This window comes from Pseudovirgaria hyperparasitica, assembly GCF_010093815.1.
Source record: "Pseudovirgaria hyperparasitica strain CBS 121739 unplaced genomic scaffold EJ05scaffold_1, whole genome shotgun sequence".
NCBI classification, from domain to species: Eukaryota; Fungi; Ascomycota; class Dothideomycetes; order Acrospermales; family Acrospermaceae; genus Pseudovirgaria; species Pseudovirgaria hyperparasitica.
Window position 1 is genome coordinate 2,450,051 of NW_022985549.1, and position 24,360 is coordinate 2,474,410.

Below are 24,360 nucleotides of genomic sequence, written 5' to 3' on the forward strand. Positions count from 1 at the left end.
GCGGAAAGGTTAGGATGTATGTGCTGGTTGTGGTTCTGGATATGGCATGGCGCTGCGGTGGATGGAGATGTTGGGGTTGTAGAGAAGATTGATGTGGAATTGTGGATGTTGGATGTTGGATGATGGGGATGATGGGGATGTATACGGGAACGGAGAGAATGGTGGTATTTCATAGTATGTTGTATTTGTCTGGGTCTGAGATGAGATGAGATGACTGACAAGATGATACTGTAGATGATAGATCACTCCCCGGGCGGAACAGCAGGCATAATAGACGGGGAGAAGAGCCTTTAGACGGCTAGTCCCGAACTACCTTGACGGAACCCTGGGAATTGACCTGGGCAGTCAGACAGTAGTAAATTCACATTAGTAATACCTCAATCCCTACCCAACTGACCAGGTTAGATCAATCAGCACTGCGCTGTCAGAAATGAATCATAGACAATGATAATAGCATAATCGCGCGCAAGAAAGGGAGCACTTCCGCCACAGAGTAGTGGTAGTAATCAAGGATAAGTCAAGAAGAAAGCCCGACAAAAGCGGCATATGGACAAAATAAACAAACCCAAAAACCAGGGTCAACCTTAATACTTCCAGGTTACCATCCTGTCCACTGGGGGTGGTACTAACCTTGAATACAGTAGGCTCACGCTTAAGTAAGCCCCTCTCGGCCGAGCAAAAGGAGACAATCTAGCTCTGCCATCTCGGCCGAGGCACCAGAAAACCCCAGACACTAGCCGGGGGATGATGCGGGAAAATAAGACTGTTTGTCCTCGGTTTTCCCTCGTTTCTCGTTTCTCGTTTGATGCATATGACAAAAGAACCGGGTTTAGTATTGTGTGTTTGTGTGGTTTTGTCTCTTTCTTTCGTGTTTCCCCAGGAGTTCGTGGTCACGTCGGTCGGTCGCGGCGGTCGGGCGGTCGGTCGGTCGGTTTGTGTATATAGATATATATATAGCACCTTGGCTACATCCATCTCCCCCCCCTTCGCCCCCCGCCTTGCTTTGCCTTGCTTTCCCTCTCTCTCCCTCTCTCTCTCTCCCCGTTGTGGTCGTGGATGTTGGACGTGTGGAATTTTGTGAAGAGCGATTTCGATTGATCTTAGGCTGGCTTGAACCTGGATTGTCGCGTCGGCTGCTTGCTTGCTACCTACCCTACCACCACCTAGTATCCTACCTCCGCAAACCCGCACAACATTACGTCACACCAGAACTCCTATAAAAAAAACCCTCCATACCATCACAAACTACCACAACCCACGACCCAACCCCCCAAATCCTCACCACCACCACCACAAACACCAACACAACAATGGCCTTCGCCTCAACCCAGTACGACACCATCGGCGACAAATACAACGACATCAAAGTCCTGCCCTTCTCCTTCTACGAGCGCGCCAACGTGCGCGCCGCCGTGCAGCCGTATCTAGACGCGAATCCGTCTGCTGCGGTGCTCGACCTCGCGTGCGGGACGGGGTTTATCTCGCGCAGTCTGGTGGAGTGGGGTGCGCGGTATGTGCTTGGTGTGGATATTAGTGTTGGGATGATTGAGGCTGCGCGGGCGGATGGGCGGGGGCAGGGAGGTGGAGGAGGAGGTGGTGATGATGATGACGGTGATAATGGTGGGAGACTGAGGTATGTGGTAGGCGACGCAAAGGGGTTAGGAAGGCTGGACTGGGAGGGAAATGAGATTGGGCATGCTGGGGAAGAGGGCGCGGGCGAGGGCGAGGGCAAAGGACAGTTCGACATCGTCGTCGGCACCTGGCTGCTCAACTACGCCGAAGACACGGTCGAGATGGCAAAGATGTGGCGATCCATCGTCACCAACCTGAAGGACGGCGGGGTGTTCATCGGCACTGTGCCACGGGCGGCGGACGATCTGGACGGCCTAGTGGCACGCAAGGCGCGGTTCAACGCCGAGCACCCCGGCTATTTCGGCGCAACGTGGGAGCATCCGCACAAACTTGCCAACGGGGAAGGGTATCTGGGGCGGATGAGGGGCCATGGCACGCGGCCGTTTGTGTTTGAGTGGTATCATCTGCGCAAGGAGATTCACGAGGTTGCGGCGCGGCGGGCGGGGATGACGGGGAGGTTTGAGTGGAGGCAGCTTGTGCTGGAGGAGGAGGATCGGCGGCGGGCGTCGGAGGAGTATTGGGAGAGGTATGAGCAGATGTGTGGGCATTTCTCCATCTTGGTAGCACACAAGTGAAGGTCAAGTGGGTGGTGTGTTGTATGTATGTAGCTTGAGAGTTTGGGCGTTGCATGGAGAGTGGGGAGTGATGGGCGTCATGGCCTTTCTGGACTACAGTTCAACAATCAATCCATCGGTTCTTCAGTCCATAGACGGTGTTGCAGAGTTGGCAGCCATATTGGACATCCCTCTAGTCTTCGAGACGCAGATTCACGTGATGAAGCCTGAGTTCCAAGGGGGAAGTCATACACAAAGACTGGCTAACGACGTAATTTCGGAAATATGAGATGGAGAGTGGAGACAGCCATGTGCTCGCTAGCGGACGGGAGAAATGGAAGAATGGAATATTCCATGCAAATCGGCGTATTCGCCGGGGCTATTAACACGGCAGTAGTAGTAGTACTCGGCGGTGGCATGACGTGGATATAAATGAGGCCGAGAGTACACACACAGCTGGCGACAAAGGGTGATGCAGCACAACGAGAGACCGAAACCAAGAGACGAAATGAATGAGGCATTGCAGCTATTGAAGAACAAAAAGGAACACGATGAAATGGAGATGGCGGTGGACTAAAAAAGGAGGCGAGGAAGCGAAGAAGAAGCGAAGTGTTGAAGCTATTGAAAAAGTGCCGGTCCTGGTCTGGTCTGGCCCTGTGGGTTTTTGCGGCTCTGGGCATCTCGATTCTGCCGCCTCTCCCCCCCAACTGCACGGACTCGCACGTGTAATGTGTAATGTGTAATGTGTAATGTGTAATGTGTAATGTGTAATGTGTAATGTGTAATGTGTAATGTGTAATGTGTAATGTGTAAATGGATCCATGCGTGTGTACAGCATAAAGTTGCCGGCACGACGTCGCCCAAACAAACGTCTGATGGAGCATGGCCCAGCCCCTTCGTTCATGGATGGTTAGACAGGCGGGGTGGCAGGACCGGCAGGATGCGCCGGCAGCAGTCTTTTCTTTCAAGCCAGACAGACGATTGACAGACGACAGAGAGGTGGGTGTAGATGTGGATGTGGATGGACGTGGCACAAACCTTGATGTCAACATGGCACACGGAGTCCACGATGGGAGATGTACATATATATATAGATTATAGAAATAGATAGAGACACGGTATGGACGACTGCACTGTCGCAACGCCACGACAACCTACACATACACATATAAGCATCTGAATCGATAATGCAATAAGCTACCGAAAGGTTAAGGGGTTAATTAAGGTTAGGAACGAGAACGAGAAGCGAGAGTCAGGATAAGGATGATTTGGGCCTGAGGCTGCAACAAGCCAACAAGCGCTCCCTGCTCCCGATAAGAGGGGGAACTGCAGCTGTTACGTCAGCGCAGACTGCAGACTGAGTGGCGTATATGTCAGACTGCAGACCGCAGCCTGCACGCACTGTAAACGCCTTATCCGGCGGCAACCTGGAACACAACTGGCGAGTGTTTGTGACCAATCGCCCCTCCCCAATCCGGCAAGGGCAACAGGGCTTGTTGACGCCCAAAATGATCGGCAGGTACGCGGCTCGCTTGTTAATATATACAAGTAGCGTGTTCCTATTCCATTCATATCTCTGTCAATACCACTACTAGCTGTCAGTCAGTCAGTCTGTTGGCTTGTGAAAAGGGACAAAGAGATATAGGCATATACTCCCTCCCTCCCTCGCAGTACATCACAGTCAGACAGTCTGGGTCGCGTATGTATTTATGGATACCGGCGGTGGATACAAGTACCAAGATGACCAAGTGCTGGGTCTGGTTGTGCATTAATCGCTGCCCCACCTGCAGTATTGGGTGGGTAGTGTCAAGTCTGGCATCTACCCGCTTTACTTCGTCCTTTCCCGTTCCAGCGATCTTCAATGCCTGGCGCCTGCACTATTTACTATTATACTTCTTCTAGTCGGTCGCGCCTACCTTGCGTGGTGGTTGTTGGTGGTATTAATACAATTATGCCTCCTTCTCCATCCATCCATTCATGTCCCCCCCTGTCTTGCACTTGTGGTCGTTCGTCCCTTCTATCTTCGGTCTTAACATCCTTCCTTACCACCCTTCCTCTCACTTTCACTCCGTCGTTCACTCTTTGTCTTCTCCCTCTGGTCCAGTCTCGAGCGTGAAGCATCTTCTCCATCCTTTAATGCTGCCTTGACCTAGAGCCCGTCGACTTTCCTTACTCTTCTTGCATTGCATCTTACCGGCCACGGCGTTTTTCGTTTCCCTTTTCGATTTCTATATACCCTTTCCCCAGACTGAATGCCTCAACCGTCACCGCTCGACTCTTGGGGCAGCGCTTGGAAATATGCGTGAGTGCTGCTGCCAGGCAGCAGACTTCCACTTCGTCCTACTCACAGCCCGGCAGAGTAATCTTCGTTGCCTTACTCGCCGTCGCTGCTGGTACCGGCGGGGGAAGGATGCTCTGGCTCCGACGACGGTTTCATTGCCGACTGACACTCAAGCAGGCAGACACTGATGTCGTGTAGTAACCGGAGAACGAGGTCCGGTCTCCAACACGATGCCAACGAGTCCACTCCCGCTCCCGCTCCGGCTTTGAGGTCGGAGGGTGATCTGTTCGGGATAAGAGCACTCGAGGCAGGCTACACTGGAGGCATCGCCCAGTCAAAACCACAGATCACTCAAGAAGAGACCCCCCTATCACCGGGTCTTTCTCAGCTTTCCTACGTCATGGACTCGCCTCCGCGACGTCCACCACACGCCAGACGTGCTGCTTCGCCAGGGAGCAAGTCACAACTCTCGTTCAAACTGCAGCCGGCTCCGCGCAAACGAGATGAATCGCCCAATCCACCGCGACCATCCACCGCCAACGGTTCACGATCGGGTACTCCGACCATGTGGTTCCGTTCGCAGCAGGATGCCTCCGTTCCGAAAAGCTGGTACCTCCCCACTAGCGAAGAGATCTTTGGCAACGGGCCTGTAATCCCGACCTCGAGGCCAAGCACGAGGACAGAATTGCGCTCTCGAGCCTCCATCAAGTCCACTAAATCTGACCATACGTCGGATTCTTCGAGTAGCCGCGGGCGCGAGAGGCTACAGCCTTCAGATGCCGAGCTCAATGGCAGAATCAACCATGCCGTCCCTGCAAACACTATCGCTCCTACCATTGATGACTCGACAACACAACAGTCAACCAGTGCTACCACGGCCGCGACGTCTGTCGAGGAATCGCGGACATCGCGGCCCTCTACACCACGCAGCGCTGCACCCGGTTTATCTCTTTTTCCCAAGGTCGACGGATATCGAAGACCAACCACTCCGCGGACCCCGAAAAGCTTCCAATTCGACCTGGAGTCGGCCGTAGAGAAGAGATCCGTCAAGGAACAATCTCCATCCAAGCCCACACCCTCGTCCACTTTGAGGCCTCTCTCCTTTCAGAACGAATCATTTTCTCATACACCGCCACAACCCCAACCCCAACAACACGACTCAGAGAACACTCAACAAACTGACGATCGCACGCCAAGGCGGCGTGTAGAGTCTCAAATCATAGACAGCTATATCTACTCAAGTATGAACTCATGATTCCATATATTTCGTAGCTACTTTTAAATTGAGCTCGACTGACATCTTCTGAAGACATGCGACGTACTTCCTCTCCGAATGGTCACATGACCTGTCATTCCCGCGACGACAGCACGGAAAGCGCAACCAGTCACTACAGTGACAACACCGTTCGCGATATCCCCCGTGCTCCCTCCACCGCCCCTTGCCTCGAAACACTGAGCATAGCGTCGCTGTCGCCATTCGATCCCTTCTTCCCGCTAGAACTCACTCCCCCACTCTCACCCGACGACGACGAAGACGACACTACGATTAAAGGCTCTTCCGCGCCAAACAGACTATCTGTACACGCAAACCGCCCTCCCTCGCCCGACCACCTCTCCCCACGGCACCGCCAGTCTCTCTCAGCCTCCACATTCTCATCTTTCAACACGTCCGCATCGCTGCACGACAGGTCCTATTCGCCCGACCCAGCACTGGAGCCTGTCACGTACGCGAGCGCCAAACAAGCCCGCTTCTCCAAAGAAGCGCCGCGACTCAGCATCATCAGGAGGAGCATGACCGCCAGCCCGACGAGTCCGCGGAGTCCTGTCACTAAAATGTCCCACCTGTCCAGTCTGACACCAACACGCGAGGACGACGGCCCAGATGGCCATGTCTGGCGCACAAACAGTATGAAGATCATTACTGTGTCCGAGTAATTCATGACTGGGGGGAAGTCAGTCGTGGATGCACGGTCTCCCTTTGGTGTATGTGTATATATATGGAAAAACAAAAATCGGGCGTTCTTGGGATGGGCGCAGGTGTGCTTGTATATACCCCCCCCTTGTTGAAATACATGCCTTGTCTGGCTCAGCCACTTGTCTTGGCTATACTTTTTTTTGGAATTATATCTGAACGAAATTGTGTTATTCGGTCATTACGTGATGACCCGCCCTCCATCCTGCACGTACCCTCGCCATGTCTACGGCCTGGCCTGGTCTGATCAGTAGAAGTTTGTGAGACTCAGTTTATAGTGCACCTCTTCAGGGGTGTTGTGAGTATGAGTATGGTATATAGCATATCGTATATAGCATGTATATATATATATATACATATGGCATATATATGTATGTAGCACACATCTGCCACGCTCATGTATGCGACGTACCTATGTATCTATATATACAGCCAGTCGTTCAGAACAGAGAAGGAACAAGGGAGCAAAGAGAGAAAAGGGAGAAAAGGAGGGATTCTGTCCCTCTCCATTCCATCCCATCTCATCTCTATCTATCCATATATATATATCTCTATGCCATATTCTTAGTCCATCGACAAACTGCCCGACAACACATATTTACATGTCTGCACGTCTACACGTACGTACACACTTCTACGCTTGCTGCCTTTTATCTCTCTTTTTCCCATTGTTCCCCCCCTTTTCACTCTTTCCCCCCCCTCCCCCTTTGCCCCTCTTTTTCCGGCAAAGACCAAACTCAAGTCAACACATGTCAAGCCAGCGACCCCAAGCCAACCCAGCCAAGCAATCCAGCCCAGCACCATGCTCAGAAATTGCCCTCGGCAGTTGCCTCGCCATTAACCGCCCTCGGCAGGTGCCTCGCTATCAGCCGCCACGGCAGCAACACCCCTGGTAACCTCCTCCAGACAGCCCGAACTAGCAGCCACAAAGCCGAGATACGGCCTGCTCGGCTCCAGGACACGGCTCAGGTACTCGGGGTGAAACTGCACGCCGACAAAGTACGGGTGGTCGGACAGCTCGACAATCTCCATGCGCTCGCCTTTGTCGTCCTTGCCGATGAAGCTGAGGCCAGCGGCCTCGAGGGGCGCGATAAACGCTGGGTTGACCTCGTATCTGTGCCTGTGGCGCTCGAGCACGGCGGGCTTGTTGGCGTAGAGGGCGCGCAGCTTGCTCCATTCGCTGCCGGGCTGGAAGAGGGTGGGCTTGAGGCCGAGGCGCATGGTGGCGCCCATGCTGGCCTTGTCGATCTCGGGCATGTACATGATGACCTTGTTTGTTGCGGCGGCGTCGAATTCCTCGCTGGTCGCGCCGGCGATGCCGCCCATGTTGCGCGCGAATTCGATGACGGCGATTTGCATGCCGAGGCAGATGCCGAGATACGGTGTTTTGTTCTCGCGCGCCCATTTCGCGGCTGCGATCATGCCTTCCGTGCCGCGGAGCCCGAAGCCGCCGGGGACGAGGATGCCGTTGGCTGTGCACACGGAGTGCCAGGCTTTGTGGAACGCCGCCGGGTCGTGGTCGCGCGTTGGTGCCTCGAGGTGTTCTGAGTCGACCCAGATCAGGTTCAGCTTGCGTTTGCAGCGCATGGCCGAATGCTCGAGAGACTTGATGACCGAGAGGTACGAGTCGTGGAGCTCAATGTATTTGCCAACCAAGGCAATGTTGACTTGGTCTAGGAACTGGTCAGGGGCGGCAACGAGGGTACGCCACTGTTTCCAGATACCGGCACCCTTCTGCTCGAGTGTTGGCGAGACTTTGATCTCGTCGGTGCGGAGGATGTCGCGGATCAGGGGCAGGAGACCCTGCTTCTCGAGAAGAACGGGGACTTGGTAGATTGTGGGCATGTCGCGAACGACGACGATCTGCTCGTTTTCAACTTGGCAGAAGCGAGCAATCTTCTCGATGGCAGCTTGTTCCAGACCGACTTCGCTACGGCACGCAATCTACCTAGAGGTCAGCGTCAGGACGTCAAAGTCAAATATAAGCAACCTACCAGGTCCGGAATGAGACCAGCACTTCGCACGGCCTTGATTGCTTGCTGCGTAGGTTTCGTCTTCTGCTCCCCATGAATGCTAGGCACGTATGAGACGAAGATCTGCAAGAAGTTGTTCTTGCCAGCTCTCCGCCGCAGCTGGGTCATCGCCTCGACAAAAGGCATGCTCTCGATATCGCCAACAGTTCCACCAAGCTCGATGATACAGACATCCGGCTCCTCGCCCGTATCATCAACAGGGATCCGCGCAACTCTTTCTATCCAGTCTTGGATTGCATCTGTGATGTGCGGAACCACCTGTACGGTCTTGCCGAGATAGTCACCCCTTCGTTCCCGCTCAATGACATGCTTGTATATCTTGCCGGTGGTGATGTTGTTCTCGCGAGTCAGGGTGATATTGAGATAGCGCTCATAGTTGCCGAGATCGAGGTCGACTTCGCCGCCGTCGTCCAGAACGAAGACTTCGCCATGTCTGCGCTTGTATGAGTATGGGCTTATAAGCTTCAATCGAGCCTTTCATGTAATTGCTCACTCTTTAGGGTTCATGGTACCGGCGTCGACATTGAGGTAAGGGTCCACCTTGATTGACGAGACGTGCATGTTTCATCAGCTTCGCCCAGTTCATGAGTGGATCGGCAGACATATCTTGAGCCCAATGGTCTTCAGCAGCAGGCCTGTCGACGAGGCTGTGACGCGTTCAGGTTAGCCTTCAGCCTGGACAAGAATGAAGTCTTCTCCATGTCGAGTGCTGCGTATGGAAGCGGTGTATGGAAGCGAGGTGCATGTGCATGGTGTCGCGAATATAGCACGCGTACCTATGATGCCCTTTCCCACCCCACTGATCACACCTACGAGCCACAGTCAGCTTTCTTCACCGCACTTGGACATGCATAGCAAAGAAACACGTACCTCCAGAGACCAAAACGTACTTCATCTTGGGGCGTATCAACGAGTATATATGCCGATTCTGGCGTCAGCCAGAGGGAAAGAGAGAAGTCCAAAAAAGCCGGAGCTTCAAGGATTTTTGACAAGCCACTTTCGATGTGGGGCTCGTGACGCGCTAACGAGGTTTCGCGTTTACGGGTGTGGCGCTCAGGCTTCAGCCCTGTCCAATCAATCACATGTCAATTTTGTGTGTTTGATATCTGTATACACATTGTTACTCTTCTGCTTCACGGCCTGTGTTGCGCCTGACATTAACAACGATGCCAGTATATCATATCTGGGCGGTTTTGCACTGGATTTCATAGTAAGTCATGTATACAGCCACACAGCAATCGATTCATGTCGTCTCATGACACTAATCTAGATGTATGTATGTATGTATGTGGAAGATCATCTCCTTCAAAAACACTGTGTCACGTCCCAGTCCCCGGTCATGCTACTATTCAACACCACCGTACTCGTACGCTCCGTCTGGTCCATCTCGGCCGGCCCTTAAGACAGCAGTCAAACGATACGTCGCACAGCCGCATCCCACGTGAGTGAGGCTTTGATCCAACAGATGCCTCAGCAGCTAGCCTTGTCCATGGTCCTGGTAACCTTGCAGATGCAGCTTGTTCTGGAAGCGGTAGCGGCGTAACACAGCGTGTCACGGCAAACCCCCCGGGCGATGATCGCTGTGATACGGCAACGTCTGGCGAGTCGTTACCTCGCCGATGTCAGCTTCGTACTAGGGGGGGTCCGGTAAGAGGGCGTGCCTGTTGTGGTGGCCGCGAAACCGGCGACAGAACCTGGTTCTGCAATGGTGCTTTGTTGGAGACACAAGCAACGACCCGTGGACAGGCAGGCATTCGTAGAAAACTGGGAAACACTCTAGGGTTAAATAATCGATGCTATTTCGCCCTTGAGACCGGTACCGTGTGCGAGTAGCCGTCACTGCTGGCATGTCGGCGCCGTCATGCTGTCTCTATATTGCTCGTGCTCTCGCGTGTCCAACGATTCTGCGGCGTTTCATGCATGGGACTGCGTCGAGAACGACTCGTGGGTCCGATACTGCACGTGTATCGTTTCTCATCATGCATCCAGCTTTGTTTGTATGGCTCCGCAGGCTGCCACGGTAAGGAGAAATGCATGAATGTTTGGAAACGGAAACCTCCAGAAGTCTCAGTCCGGGCCCTCGCTTCTCGCATTCTCACTCATTCTACTTCAAATGTCGGTGAAGACTTTGAGAACATGCCCTCGTCGATAGATCGCAACGGGTCATTACTAATGTCGTACCTCTAGATCATACCCCCTCACATAAACCCCGACGGCCAGTTTCCGTCCCTGAGGTAACAACCGCAAATAACGCCGAATCGCGGCTGTTGAAGACAAACACCAGGAAAATGCATATGCGGATAGCTGAAAGTGTAGACAATAGAGGGCATCGCTCATGGTCGCATGAATTGACGAAAAAAAAAATTAGTCGCTATTTGGGTACTCGTATTGATCCTGCGATCTCTTGTAGCCTGGCGATATCGGCCACGCCCCGGCCGCATCGCTGCGAGGGATAGTAGGCTTGGGATAACAGCTCCGGTCAAAGCCCTAGAGCAGATAGAAAGCCGAGATATGGCACAGGATTGTTGGTTGATGTCTCCTGAAATGACCTTCTTGTGAGATGGAGTATGCAGGCTTGGTCTCGCCGTTCTATTTCACCAACCCTTGCGTCGTCGCTTGCCTTCCTCTCCATCATCGTCGTCACTACTATTCGGCGCTCGTTTTCGTGCTATCGCTTTGTCGTTGCCTTTCTTGACCTGGATGTTACACCCCTGAAGTTTCAAGGCTCTCGTCAAGGCGCTACTGGAGCGCATTCCGGGGAAGTCCTTGGCTGTGTAGACTGTGAACACGTCACTGAGCACCTCAGTCAAGACCGGAAAGAAAGTGCCAACTTCAAGATTTGCAGGATCGATCCTCATGAGGACGAATCGCAGCGTGTACTGTCCATGCGTCCGGCACGAAAGATCTGGAAAGCAGAAGAAACAGCCCTCTACGTCGTGCTCGTCTTTCGCGACGGACGGTGAGGCGACGAGCTGACCCATCAGTCTTCTAGTTGGCCGCTTCTGATCCTGTAGTAGTGATGTTTGCTCTCGTTCGCCTTGAGGATCCCAGAGTGCGCAATGTAAAACATGCAAACCGTAGCGGAGCTCGTCGTCCACAGGAATTCCAGTGTTCTTGTCAGTCACTTGAAGCTGTATGATCGGTGGAGGATCGATAACCCTGCGGTCACGTTCCCCAAACCCACAAGCGCGAGCCGCAAGTGGTTGCTGTCGAACCACCAGCTTGTAATCGTATGAACTACTGCGCGCATCGTGATCAGCATCAACCACTCTGTTCCTCATCGAGATATATATTTACCTTGGATCCGGAGTAGAGTGAGCTGGCCGTGTTGCTGGTCCAGTAGCTGTTCGCGGTGCAGGTCGAGCCGTAGGAGGGCGAGGCTCCGAATGAACAGCGGGCGGTCCCGTAGTCGAGGGTGCTGAGCTTGCATGCGAACTAAACGAATTTCGAATCGTATTGTTGGCCGAATTGTACTGCGACGAATAGCTTGGTGATGGCAGGGCAGAAGGGAAACCAGGAGCCTTCCTTTCTACGGGCGAAACAAAATGAGAATCTACATGCAGATGCCGGGGGTCGTCCGATCGATATCGCGAGTCGCTCGTGGTCCGTTGTCGCGACACGGGAACATACTCACTGCGTGGAGATACGGCAGCTCCGTAGTGCGAAGATGAAAAGGCTGGCGGCTGGTAGTGACTAGGAGGTGCTGGTCTCTCGTTTGGATAGGATTGAGCAGTGTAGGGCCGAAGTGAGTGCAGAGGACTCTCACGCGGCGCATACGGGCTAGGATGTATGCTAGGTAGTTGCGCTTGGGTGATTTGCAGATGCAAATCGGGCCTTGGATGAGGCGGCTCCTGTGTCAATGAAGATAATGGAGGCAGCGTGCGGCGGTACGGATCATCGTGGAAGACTGGCTGGAAATGCGGAGGATTCTGAGTTTCCGTCATGGCCCAAGTGGTCGAGGGAGGATTGGCAGCAGTCGGAGGTTGCAGAGCCGAAGGAGGAGGACGGGACATGCGTATGTTTTATTCGTCCGCAGTATTAATTAGATAAGGACGCAACAGACCGCATTAGGTGCTCAGTCTCCTGGCCCAGCAGTGGAAGTGTCAGCTTGCGGAACGTCTTTCGTTGTGGTATGGGACGCAAGATGATACAAGAATATCACTATGGCGCCGGTGAAGCGGGAGTGGATGCAAACCTCGTAGCGGGATGGTGGCGGTCCCGGTGTTTATGGGTGACGGAGGGTGCTCTAGCGAAACGGCGACCAAACAAAGTATTCCAGATCGGCACTTCTAAGATGACCGGAAAAGAACGGGCCAAAGAGCCTGATAGGTTGAATACTCACGTCTCGGACAAGGTAATCCAGGGTTCAGATGAAGATTCCGAGCAACTCAAGTGCAGAATGATCCTCCCTTGACGACAATGCGTCGAGTTGTGGACTCGTAATGGCGGATACGACGAACTGCTGCTATACAGGAGCAGTGAGAAGAAAGAAACAGCAGTAGCAGTAGCAGCAGTAGCAGCAGCAGCGGAAGAAGAAGACGAAGATATCAGGCATTCAGAGAGCGAGCGTCCTTGATAGCAGAAGGTAATTAGATAGCGGTGACTGGTACCAGAGTAGACGAGAGCTATTCTTTCGGGGTTGACGATATAGGCACAAAGACACAAAGCAAGTGGGGTACGAAGGATGGTCCCGGCGGTTTGTTGGGGGTTGCTGGTCTATAGTTGTTGCTCCTACATGGCCTAATGGCACACATAATGCACTCGCTCAGATCACACGCATACTCTAGGTCATTTCCCACACAGAAACCTGCCAAACCCTACACCGAGCTTCGGAGTAGAAGATCGCATCAAGAACTCGGTCCTACCCTCATATGTTGTCCACCTTGTAGGTAAAATCGCCTACAAAAACAAATCCAGGCTCCGGACGACGTGGGGAGCAGAGTGACAAAGCCACTGTTTCAGAGACAGAGAGGTATGCAGAGCGCAAGAGGACAGTCCCACGGTATATCCCGAGCAAAGGATAATTTGAGAGCAATTAGAAGGTACTGTGGATTAGTGAGCATGTACATGTAACAGCGTTTGCCGGGCACAAGGGCAGCAGTCAGGGCGGAGCAGAAGCAAGCGACGTAACGTCGACAGTGCGCACATGGCCGGTAACCTGGTAGAGAGGGATGGCACAGGCATGAGCGCAGACGGGAGGGTATTAGGTAGGAATTGACATGGCAAAAAAAAAAGGTCAGGACAGAACTCTCTGTTGCTCAAACAGGTGTACTCTTCGTATCACTGGCAGATGTGGAGCGAGGGAGAGCAGATTGGTGCGCTTCAGTGGATGCAATCAAAAGCAACAGCGATCCGGGATCCAGGGTAGAAAAGGCATCTCAGGCCGTTCTAACTAAGAGCAGCAGCCAGATGCAGGATTGGGTCAGGGATGGCCAAGATAGGAGATGCAAGAGGAATTTCACAGGCCACTAAACCCTACCTAAAAACGTTCTCCCCTAACAGCCTCCTCCGTAAAGCTTACAGGCAGACGGGGCGGAAGCAACCGTGGATAGAAAGGTGGAGTCATCCAGGGGACAGAACCAGTGTCCGGGCTATGGACGGCGAGCGAGATAGGACTGTGTACTATGTAGGTGGTGCAGGGACTAGAAGCATTAGAGCGAGCATGTTATATCATAAACAGCTGGCATTATGGTAGTGGTGTGTAGACGTGGTGTGTAGACATGGCGTGGTATATTATAGTAGTGTATGTGCAATGTATGTACCATGTAGTATAGTGTCGTGTACCGTGCAGCAGTTCACTGTCCCATCCATCGCTTTTCTTTTTACCTTTTCTCTGGCTCCGGCTTGCTCCACGCCGAAAGAATGATTGACAGTCTAAGAATGATAAACAGACCAACAGACTGACTGACATGATTCACGACTCCTGGTGAACCGCGGCTAAAGGCGATCAGCGGCCTTGCTTCCAGTTCCATGGGTTTTCCAGGAGATATGTATGTTGCCTCGCTTTTGGGAGGGTGCCCGCAGATTCGCGTTTAATCATAATCATACATCCATAATACCTCCCCGTGAATGTAGCCGCAGGAGAACTCCTCGGCGGGTTTTGCCGCCCATTTTTCTCCTTTTTCCCTGATCGTGGTCCGTCTTTCTTTCAAGATGGTGTTAGTATGGGTCTTGGTCTGCGTTTGGCGGCAGCTGTTGCGTGCGCGTGTGCCCTGCCTGTGCCCTGTGCCCGCCGCATTCCTGGTTTGCGGGCTCTCTCCACAACGGCCGCCATGGACCTTGTCTCAAGCCACATAGATGTTAATATCCAGTCATTCTGATAGATTATGCATCAAGACAATAGCGGCCCTTACCCTAACTTACTGCGAGCTTAGATGGAAAGCATCCTGCCCTTTAATTCACGACCGCTCGCCGCCTGTACGGCCCGATCGTCGTCGCAGTGAACCGTCGCCTCGTGCACGATACGTTACGGCCGGTTCCCGGGTGCCGTGGCCTAACGATAATCATAATAATGCTGATTCCAACATCCATACCACTGTAAATCGGGCATAGCATTTGATAACTCTGGACGTGCGCTGTGGGGTAAACTGATCAGATGAATCCTTCTCCTCGAGCACAGGACGGCATAGGCACAGAACGTCCGGCCGACGGTCCGATCAAGCTCGTTCCAAGGTGCTACGATGCGCATCACGAGCGGCATTGCGTCTTGTAGCGTTCGTTCAGCCCGTCATCATTATGAGATGGTTGCAGACGTAGTGGCCGATCGCCAGTACGACACGAAAAGCGGCTGGGAGATGAAGTGCAATGCACGAGCTGGAGCAGCGCCCACAACGCCAACGCCAACGCATCTCGGCACTGGAGGACTAGAGACAATTACTACCAGGTAATTCCTAGAGAAAAAGCTTGATGAGAACTAAGATACGTTTCTATCCTTTAGTCTTCCACTTTGAGACACGTTGGGGCTTGGCTGGCTTCCGGATCCGTCATGCTAGTCGCGAAAGCCATGTTGATTCGGTAGTTGAGATTCATGCATAGGCCGCATACATACATAGTCCATCCGAACGTCACACCGAGAACGACTGATCAGCATGTGCGTAAAGCAAGACATGGACATGCCCTTGCAATGATTCCGCATCTGAACGGTAAAGTGAAGCATTCGGACAGCGGCGGGCGCGGCTGTATGATGATATTCACATACGTACACGCACACGCACACGCACACACCACCCGGAAAGTCTAAAAGGTTGTTTTCTCAGCCAGTAGACCGGGATATGTTGGATGGAATAGACTGTGAAAGCGCCTACTATGTACAATAATGCAGTAAGCGAGAAGGAATTCTCGGAGAAGCGAGTAATGGAAATGACAAGGGGAGCGGTGCAAAGCATAATGCAAAAGTAGACGAGAAGAGGATAGACACATTGGTAGCGTAACAAGCCGGTGACGGACGATAGAGACAAGACGGGAAGACAACAAGTGAATGCCAAAACCTTCCCGGGTCTTCCAAGTGATTATCCATGGCCAGCACCAGCTCCCGGACTTCCCTCTCGCGCCGTCCCGAGCAGCACTCTTACATGTCCCCTTTACCGCCCTATTCATAAATGGCTATAGTAGACCTCTAGTATATCCACACGCCCGTATTATTCTATGGCTGGTCGTCAATGAATTCGCAGCAAATTCCAAGGAAACAATCTTGTCTGTCCATTCACTCACTAGTGATGACTCGTTGTTCCCAGATCGGCAGCAGGACAAGACAATACTGCACTGTACACAGCTAGTACAATAATTGATATAACAGATGATAGTGAACTAGAAGTAGGTATTCACTGTGACCAGGACCCTGGCTGGCGATCAACGCCATACCCGTCGCTTACACGCTGGCTAGGATCCACTGTTGTCACGCGCTGAGCCTGCAATTGGGATTTTCTGCATCACATCACCACGCCATCCCCATCTCCTTTTTCCATATACTCCACCACCACCACCACTACCATCACCACTATAATCACCACTACCATCGCCATCCCCGTATTTCCAGCGCCGTCAGGTCCCAGATCCCAGTGCCCGCCATGACCTCGCGGACCACTAACGGCAACTATCGTGGTAACTATCTGCGCCAGCCACCATCCCTTCAAATCTTCACATGCTCTCTCTCTACACACGCTCGTGCCCTCCACTGACTATCGATTCTTCGTTTCAGCCTACCAAGGTCCCGCACGCCATCAGGGAGCGGCTCCAAATTTGTTGCACGTTCCGGATGCCAGACTGGTGCTGATTGCTTCCCTAATCCCGGACATCTTCACCTCCAAGCGCATCCTTGACATTGGCTGCAATACTGGTGTTGTCTCCACCCAGCTAGGTACGTATACGGTGTACATACATCTTGATTCACAACCCTAAAGTCACAGGTCGTGGATCGAATTGCTCACTTTTGCCAAGCCATCGATTTCAATGCTGCTTCTGTCCATGGCGTCGACATCGACTCGTCCTTGATCGACAAGGCAGAATATTACTACCTTCACCGCAGCTCTCGCGTTCTTCCGGCAACTGCTGAGACCGCAAAGGTTCCTGACTATTTTCCTTTGTCTGCCGTCCTGGACGCTGGTGTTCGAGCCAAACATGCAAAGGATGACAACGTCTTCTTCGTCGCCGAAGACTGGGTGACTTCGTCTGATCATACTGAGACAGCCGGCCCGTTTGACACCATACTCGCGCTCAGTCTTGTCAAGTGGCTGCATCTCAAGCACGGAGATGACGGTCTGCGCAACTTCTTTGACAAGTGCGCCAGAACCCTGGCTGCCGGTGGCCACCTCGTGATTGAGCCCCAGCCGTGGGTATCGTACGAAAAGGCCATTGCGCAGATGAAGGCCCCACAGTACCAGGAAAGCTTTAAAAGCTTGAAGCTGCGACCGGATGACTTTCCCAGGGTGCTGAAAGAAGTTGGATTCGACCTTGTAGCCAGCTCGACGGCCCTTGCACGAGACATCTTTGTGTACAAAAAGGCATGAAGCGGTCTGAAGGTGGGAGCCTGCCTGTAGGTAGCAGCGTACGGCAATACCAGATGCCTTCATACGACACACGCATAAACGTGGTCACTTGTGCACAGCTTGAAAAGACTTGGCTGAGACATTCGATATATTCAGTAAGGCTGTAACATCAAGACGTGTGTTGAGAATAAAAACACCATGTTCAGCCCTACCACACATACTCCACCAACTCCCTTATCGTGCATCAGCCCGCTATGGCAGTATGACAAGAACAACACTGTGAATAAGCGACCCTCCCCAATGATCTGATGGCAATAATGAATCTCAAGCTGCTGTTGAACAGCTCATTCTTGCGCTGTCAGCCCAGTCGTCCAGTCCAGTCCAGCCCATGCATCGTTCCGTCTTGCACTCCTGCTGCTCGCCGCTAATTAGGAGATGCGCTATCGTGCTGTCATCTGATGGGGCCTTGCCAGAACAATCCGACACAGGCGCGTCACACACTACGTGCGTGCATCCATGGCATGGGACTCTGCAGAGTACGGCTCCGCTTCCCTCAAGCAGTGTATCGCGAGATCAGGGCATCACAGGGCATCAGGACAGGAATGGTGGTCTACATTCGTGATTCGGTGTTGTTCGCTTAGAGATGTTTGACCTGGACTGGTGGTGTTGTGCTGTGATGTGATGTGTTGTGTTGTGTTGTGGTGTGTTGTGGTGTGTTTTGGTGTCGTTGGTGTCGTGCTGGCGGGCGGGCGGGCGGACGGGCGAACAGCTCATCATCTGCAGCTGGAATCCCTGGAGACTTGCATCTGGGCTGCATTACGGCATGGATATGGAGAAAGTTTAGTGAGAAGACGGACTGCAACGGCACTCGAAGCGAGATGTCTTGTAACAACATCATGAAATTGAAACAATCTTAGAGATCACTCAAGCAACGAAGTCTGGGTATGTCAGAGTAAGTGAATATGTATTGCTGGAGACCAAAACAACTGATAGTACCCAGCCAGCGGACTCGAGAAAAGTGCGTATATTACCTACCAACACAGGCAGATACTGTCACGGAAGTACCCGAGGCCCGTTTCTGTCTAGCGTGCGACAGGAGTGAACACAATCCAAACGACACAGCAACTCAACCCGAACATCCATCCATCAACCCCCTCTGTCGTCTCCAATCTTCTTCCTCCCCTACGCCCTCCGTCCTCCGTCAATAATGCCATATCTGCAAGACGAATGAGTGTGACTTGCTTTCAAGGAACCCTAGGGCTAGCCACGTAGCGCTGCTGGGCGTCTGGTGCATTCATCAGCATCTGTCGAATTCAGACTTCAGATGACTGGCATCTTGCCGCCAACTGCACACCACAGCAATCTTCAACCTGCCGTTCATGGCATCCCGTACCTTTGGAGCGATTACGCTCCGGCCCGTCACAGGCGGAGGAGTCGAGGTAGCCCTGAAATAGAGGTGAATGGTCGTTTGTGCAAATGCAGCATAACTTGACCCTACCTCGCCCAAATCAATCGGCTTTGTTGATGGGATCGTTGTCGGACGGCGCAGTACGCCAATCTTGTGCTTCAGATGGTCAATCGACACAACCATGTTCACAGTCCGGGGCGCCCGGGCCCATTCTGCCATCTGCTCCATGTCCTGCAGGGCTGCAGTCAGCATGCAGCTATCGATGCCAGCAGTTCGCACAGGAGCCGGACGACACTTCATGGGGAAGCTGTTCCATCGTGGAGCTCTGTATTGGCTCCAGACTGTAGGGCCCGGATTGACACGACAGTCTTGTTTCCTCTGTATCAAGGGTCGACGCGGCGTACATAAATCGTCACTTGGTAGTGTCTCTTCGACTGTTTGCGTGTTTTCCATTGTGCTTTCGACAGCATCCACTTGGTACCTGTCTACTGCTTCCACGTTCCGGTGTTATTTAATACTTAATACGTTGTGTCGGTCGGTGCCATCTGCGACAGGTCCGCTTGAATCCCTATCTACCACCTCAACACCAACCAGCTACGCAAATAGCTCCAGTAAGAAGTTCACAATCACTCGCAGATGACATGCTTCTCAAGACCCTTGCCGGAAGCGTGCATGTGTGATGAGAAACAAGCGGGTACTGACATGCATAGGGCGTCCCTCCGTCGAATCAAAGCCGTTGCTAACGCCCATTGAAACGCGTCTTGCAACTCTCGAACCAGTGTACAAATTACTCAGTACTACCTCGAGAACGAGTTTCTTGCACTCGAAAGATCCGAGAAAAAGAATTCGCTTGTGCACTCGCGCTTGCACACTCGAGCAATCGCTTGACTTCGCACGAGTAACCCTTTAGCCCCCCGTCTAGGCGCGTCAGCTTATGTTACTTGGAAGAACTCCGCTTTGGCAAATGAGAGCGTGATATTGACATAGTACATGCATCTCGCTGTTTTCGCTGTACATGCCTTGGACAGTCGAGACTCTGTCCACGAAATCCGTTAAGACTCGATCGATCTCTTGAGTGCCCCTAGGCCTTCTCCAGTTTGTCGCCAGGAGGTCGAGGTTATCAATACACCGAGGGCGTCGCTTCATACTGCAAGACTCTTCGAAATTCAATGGAAGCCGTAGCACCAGACCTTGAAAAACGACAAACAAAGAAACCCAGAAGAAGAACCAGAAATTGAGTGCCTCTACAGACCATCCCCAATTGGCTGAACAGAGCGCACATATCGCCCAGCATGCCTCCTGACCGCTCCTCGTTCACCGCCCTCAACATCCCCTCTCCACAGATTCCCTCCTGGATGGGCTCCTTCTCCCTCTCCGCGCCTCCCAACACAGATCTCTGGCGCAAACCCCCCGCGCAAAACATCTCCACCGCGCCCATCCTCTTCACCTCTCTCCGCCAGCCCTTCATCGCCGCCGAAGTCACCGTCTCAGCAGACTGGGAACTCGAATGGGATCAGGGCGGCCTGGTCATATTCGCCGGCAGTCCGCAAGGCCATCGAAGCCACCCCTCAGACACCCCCTCGAACACACCAACCACCATACCACAACCCCAAACCGAACAATCCCCCTCCGCACCACCACCACCACCACCCCCCGCCTACGCCTCCCCAAACGCCCCCAAATGGGTCAAACTCGGCCTCGAATACACCTCCGGCCACCCGCACGCCTCCACCGTCGTCGCCACCTCCGACGGCGCAGACTGGTGCCTCTCCGCCCTACCCCAAGCCTACGCCCTCGCCCGCCGCGCCGACCTCCGCATCAAAATGGAACGCATCGGCTACGCCCTCTGGCTCTGGTACCTCGACGACTCCATGCAGCCAACCTGTCACCCTCCACCTCCCCCTCCCCCTCCTCCAATCTACTCCCCCTCATCCACACTTCCCCCGCCGGTGGTATACCCCCCCACACACGGCCCTGGCGCGCCCCAAGTCGTGATGATGCCGTTCGACGCCCGTGCTCCCCCGCCCGGGTATCCGGGTGGTGCGCTGCTGTCGCCGCCTCCGCCCCCGCCGCCCCCGCCGCCTGGCGTGTGGAGGAAGTTGCGGGAGGTGACGTGGTTTTTCTGGGGCGTGGAGGATAAGGCTGTGCGGGTGGGTGTGTATGCTTGTAGGCCTGTTGCTGGGGGTGCTGGGGGTGCGGGTGCGGGGAGGGGAGGGGTAGGTGGGAGTATGCGCAGGGCGGAGTGTAGGGAGTTGTGTGTTGAGTTTGAGGGGTTGGAGATGTATTGATATGGAATTAGGAGGAAAGAGGAAAGAAAGCAGGGGGTTGAGGGGTGGAAGGGGGAGATGGGAGAGAGGGGGAGAGAGCAAGGCAATACCACGTCGGAAGGACCGTTCTTTTTCATTATTGCACGCATACATATACGTACCTCCTAAGCTGCGGGACTGCAAGATCTATATTCATTCATATTCCTACTACATCGTATAATCGTCCTTATAATCCCCCCTTCAACCATGATTCCATGTGCATCGACATCATTCCCACCGTCTACGACCTCTATGGTTGATATATTCCCAGCCACGATAGGATATTGCAATGTTGGCTTTTGTCGAATCGCTGGAATTGGTGGCATTGGTAGGTATAAGGACTTTGGGTGGACGGGTAGGAGGTAAAAGGTGTAGTTTGTGCATTGGGTTTTAGTTGTATCTTGCACGTAGTTTCGCTTTGTTCTTTTCTCTCCTGGTTGATGGATAGGATATCATGTATGATGTTGCCGTGTTGATACGGAGAGGCATCTGGTTTGGATTGCGGAGCAGGGAGGATGTATTAAAGGGGCACGTTGAACAGTTGAAAAGAGCGTGTGGTGAGCAGAAGTTTTAATTTTGGATCTCTCACGCTTTGTTTCGTGGAGTCAGGGGGAGAGCGGCTTCTCTCTGATAATGCCCTGTACGTTGCACCTATTTTACGCCTTTTCTGCCTCTCTGGCATTCCGTGGCTTTTAGCCTGGTCAACAATCCCTTCTCCGTCCACGATAGCAACAGCAGTAGTGGTGACGCCGGTGGCGCGCGTGTGTGTGTATGTTTGGATGAGCAGAGTTCTCCCTCAAACACCACCTGCCTATGCGACGCCCATCCATTCATATAATCCCCATTTTAGGCGATATCCCAGCTAGCAAGCAGAATGACATCCTATTGCGCCTTCCCTTTCAGCCCAGCCTTTCATTTTACCTCTTCTCATACGCCTCCATGGCCTTCTGCAAGTCCTCCAGGCTGTCCTTGTCGCCGTACGAGTCCATCAACGAGTTGTTCTGCGCTTGCATCGGGTCGGAGCGTCGTGTGCTCTTGAATTCGCTGTTTAGTGCTACAATCGCGGAACCGACGACGATGGCGGCTACGGCTGGGAGTACTCTGTGCGTGGCTTGTTAGTGTCTAGCCGAGGCTAAGAAAGGGAGGACAGTGGAAGTGTACATTCGTTTGCCCATCGAGGAGCGTGCTACGTGTGTGACGGGTCGTGGTGCTGCTGAGGATGATGATGATGCTCCGGTGTGGACTTGAGCAGCCTGAGCGAGGCGATTTGCGTGGATGCTTGTGGCGTTCATTGGAGCTGTACTGTCGTGCATGTGGGTGATATGCCGAGGCGAAGTAGTGGATTGGATATACGGATGTTTGTTCAGTGTGTGTGTGTATGTGCCTATGAGCACGGCGACGAATGTTCGGGAGCCAGGAGATATCGTAGGGAAGACCTAGGAGTGTGAAGCAGACGTAGGCGTTTCGTCACATCTAACGAACGGGGTGCGTGGGCCAGCGTATATGAGTGAATAATGCCACCAGCAAGGCAGCGGGACCAGCGCCCGTTCCCCGCAACTGCCACAGGCCCCCCATAGCCATGGCCATCGCCATCCTCGCAAGGCAAGCAGACCACCGGTACGGACTGTACCAAAGACGGGCCCCGGTATCAACGTAACCAGCAGGTTTCAGCCTACACGGCCGGGCGCAATGTTCGTCATTCCGGTAGGTTAGCGGGCGGTGGTGTGTGGATCAACAGATGGATAGGCGAGCAGGCGAGAGAGTGGCTGTCAGCTGCTCGATGAGATCCGGTCTGGGGAACGTGTGGAGCCATGGTCGCGTGTTCGATGTGGGGAGAGTCTGGGGCTGTGAGAGTGTGTCCGGCTTGGTCCGAGGCTCAGGGGCGCGTCTCACGTGGTTCTCGGCCGGGAGCGTGGATGAAGGATTCGGCATATAGAATGAGGTACCCTGAGTATATAGCTTTGCTCTATCGTGAGTTGTTGTAGAGCGGGTCTCGTTGGAGGCGTCGTAGCGGATGAATATGAAGATGTGAAGTGGTAGAACTGTTGGAAGACTGGCTGAAAGAGCGATGGAAAGTCTAGAGACAAAATAATTGTGGGACTCGGTTGCTCCTCCATCGAGCTAGCGTGTGTGTATCTTGATGCCTGAGGCCTTCACTCTCCTAATAAATCAACTGCAAAGCAGCTGTATGCATCTACAAGGACCATTTTCGGACGACATGGACTTGAAAGTTCACGTGTGGTGGTAAACATAGAGACTGTCTTCAAATATGTATGTTTCATGAATCACGGTCGACGGACGAAGGTGAAGCAATCAAGAATAGACTCATCGCACGCTCCAATGCACCAGCATGGTTGAAAGCAGGCTTAACAAACGCAATAAATCTACGATCACCACAGCGGCAGGTTTCGCCCTCCTCCTGATCCTGCTCGAACTAAACTACCCGTCTCTTTCCACTCTGAAGAATGTACTACGTCCGGGACATAGCAACACAGACTTCGTGACCCGCTCCACACTTCCATCAACCCCCTTAACCACCACACCAGTACCACCATCGATCTGTCGCAGTATAGATCACCATTCACATGGACCCACTGCTCCTCGAACACCTCCCAAGACTGGTTCCAAATCTCCTCCGTGGACGCCTGGGATCCCCACATCTTCTCCGCCTCATCGTACGCCCTGCTCTCCCCCAGTTCCAGACCACACTGACGTCCATAGCGGCTGGATGCCACAAATGGTCATCACAGGTACATTAAAGCGTAATCTCAGCACATGGTCGACCTTGTCCTCAACAGCAACGTTCAATGGAGTCGCGCAGCAGAACTACGACTGGACATATCTCTGCAGTGATGTTCTGGCCGATCGAATGGGGAAAGTAACGCCTGAGAATGTCGTGGACATGCTAAGGGTAGACAGGAAGGAGACAGGGATGGAATGTCCGCCCAGGGAAGGCTTGACAAGGATTATCATCACAGACGTGTTTAGGTTCACAGAAGTAAGTACTGTAGTGTTGCGGAAACGGGTCGGAAATGGCTAATGCGGCGTAGGGGGAGTATACTTGGAATGTGGAGGTGTTGGGCCCGAAACATGATCGTAAGAGGGTCTTTTGTGTTGATGCGAAGGTGAGGTTGCGGAGTGAGTATGATGACTATATGAGGAGTTTGGAGGGCATGAATTGGGATTGGCA

At 53.1% G+C, this 24,360-nt stretch overlaps 8 protein-coding genes across 8 annotated transcripts; 4 read left to right on the forward strand and 4 right to left on the reverse strand.

The window, feature by feature from the left end:
• Positions 1–988: 988 nt before the first annotated feature.
• Positions 989–2,378, forward strand: EJ05DRAFT_472204 (S-adenosyl-L-methionine-dependent methyltransferase). Its single transcript, XM_033743137.1, has one exon. The coding sequence runs from the start codon at positions 1,311–1,313 to the stop codon at positions 2,205–2,207; it is 897 nt and encodes a 298-aa protein (XP_033605740.1). The 5' UTR covers positions 989–1,310; the 3' UTR covers positions 2,208–2,378.
• EJ05DRAFT_33070 (uncharacterized protein) lies at positions 2,351–2,962 on the reverse strand. The gene has a single exon (XM_033740847.1). It carries the CDS (start codon positions 2,864–2,866, stop codon positions 2,450–2,452), a length of 417 nt encoding a protein of 138 aa, XP_033605741.1. The 5' UTR covers positions 2,867–2,962; the 3' UTR covers positions 2,351–2,449.
• A 1,112-nt stretch (positions 2,963–4,074) lies between these two features.
• EJ05DRAFT_534661 (uncharacterized protein) lies at positions 4,075–6,559 on the forward strand. The gene is made up of 3 exons (XM_033749198.1): positions 4,075–4,488; positions 4,645–5,708; positions 5,777–6,559. Exons 1-3 carry the CDS (start codon positions 4,439–4,441, stop codon positions 6,400–6,402), a joined length of 1,740 nt encoding a protein of 579 aa, XP_033605742.1. The 5' UTR covers positions 4,075–4,438; the 3' UTR covers positions 6,403–6,559.
• A 588-nt stretch (positions 6,560–7,147) lies between these two features.
• EJ05DRAFT_472207 (CTP synthase) lies at positions 7,148–9,416 on the reverse strand. Its single transcript, XM_033743138.1, has 6 exons — positions 9,343–9,416; positions 9,249–9,281; positions 9,079–9,119; positions 8,966–9,027; positions 8,434–8,905; positions 7,148–8,383 (listed from the first exon to the last, which is right to left on the reverse strand). Exons 1-6 carry the CDS (start codon positions 9,365–9,367, stop codon positions 7,277–7,279), a joined length of 1,740 nt encoding a protein of 579 aa, XP_033605743.1. The 5' UTR covers positions 9,368–9,416; the 3' UTR covers positions 7,148–7,276.
• A 1,650-nt stretch (positions 9,417–11,066) lies between these two features.
• On the reverse strand, positions 11,067–12,485 carry EJ05DRAFT_496118 (uncharacterized protein; the record flags this gene model as incomplete). The annotated part of the gene is made up of 2 exons (XM_033746342.1): positions 11,067–11,712; positions 11,770–12,485. The coding sequence occupies 2 exons, from the start codon at positions 12,483–12,485 to the stop codon at positions 11,067–11,069; spliced, it is 1,362 nt and encodes a 453-aa protein (XP_033605744.1).
• A 3,955-nt stretch (positions 12,486–16,440) lies between these two features.
• On the forward strand, positions 16,441–17,637 carry EJ05DRAFT_472210 (Bin3-domain-containing protein). The gene is made up of 3 exons (XM_033743139.1): positions 16,441–16,572; positions 16,670–16,828; positions 16,909–17,637. The coding sequence occupies exons 1-3, from the start codon at positions 16,539–16,541 to the stop codon at positions 17,475–17,477; spliced, it is 762 nt and encodes a 253-aa protein (XP_033605745.1). The 5' UTR covers positions 16,441–16,538; the 3' UTR covers positions 17,478–17,637.
• Positions 17,638–19,965: 2,328 nt separating this feature from the next.
• EJ05DRAFT_33180 (uncharacterized protein) lies at positions 19,966–21,224 on the forward strand. Its single transcript, XM_033740852.1, has one exon. It carries the CDS (start codon positions 20,157–20,159, stop codon positions 21,150–21,152), a length of 996 nt encoding a protein of 331 aa, XP_033605746.1. The 5' UTR covers positions 19,966–20,156; the 3' UTR covers positions 21,153–21,224.
• An 863-nt stretch (positions 21,225–22,087) lies between these two features.
• EJ05DRAFT_496122 (uncharacterized protein) lies at positions 22,088–22,483 on the reverse strand (the record flags this gene model as incomplete). The annotated part of the gene is made up of 2 exons (XM_033746343.1): positions 22,088–22,271; positions 22,332–22,483. 2 exons carry the CDS (start codon positions 22,481–22,483, stop codon positions 22,088–22,090), a joined length of 336 nt encoding a protein of 111 aa, XP_033605747.1.
• Between the last annotated feature and the right edge of the window lie 1,877 nt (positions 22,484–24,360).

Coding starts and splice junctions, on each gene's coding strand:
- EJ05DRAFT_33070 (XM_033740847.1), bottom strand. CDS start 2,866: ATGCCCAGAGCCGCAAAAACCCACAGGGCCAGACCAGACCAGGACCGG.
- EJ05DRAFT_33180 (XM_033740852.1), top strand. CDS start 20,157: ATGCCTCCTGACCGCTCCTCGTTCACCGCCCTCAACATCCCCTCTCCA.
- EJ05DRAFT_472204 (XM_033743137.1), top strand. CDS start 1,311: ATGGCCTTCGCCTCAACCCAGTACGACACCATCGGCGACAAATACAAC.
- EJ05DRAFT_534661 (XM_033749198.1), top strand. CDS start 4,439: ATGCCTCAACCGTCACCGCTCGACTCTTGGGGCAGCGCTTGGAAATAT. Junction 4,489..4,644: donor GGCAGCGCTTGGAAATATGC/GTGAGTGCTGCT, acceptor ACACTCAAGCAG/GCAGACACTGATGTCGTGTA. Junction 5,709..5,776: donor AGACAGCTATATCTACTCAA/GTATGAACTCAT, acceptor CATCTTCTGAAG/ACATGCGACGTACTTCCTCT.
- EJ05DRAFT_472210 (XM_033743139.1), top strand. CDS start 16,539: ATGACCTCGCGGACCACTAACGGCAACTATCGTG. Junction 16,573..16,669: donor CACTAACGGCAACTATCGTG/GTAACTATCTGC, acceptor TCTTCGTTTCAG/CCTACCAAGGTCCCGCACGC. Junction 16,829..16,908: donor TGTTGTCTCCACCCAGCTAG/GTACGTATACGG, acceptor ACTTTTGCCAAG/CCATCGATTTCAATGCTGCT.
- EJ05DRAFT_472207 (XM_033743138.1), bottom strand. CDS start 9,367: ATGAAGTACGTTTTGGTCTCTGGAG. Junction 9,282..9,342: donor GTACGTTTTGGTCTCTGGAG/GTACGTGTTTCT, acceptor TGTGGCTCGTAG/GTGTGATCAGTGGGGTGGGA. Junction 9,120..9,248: donor GGTGGGAAAGGGCATCATAG/GTACGCGTGCTA, acceptor AACGCGTCACAG/CCTCGTCGACAGGCCTGCTG.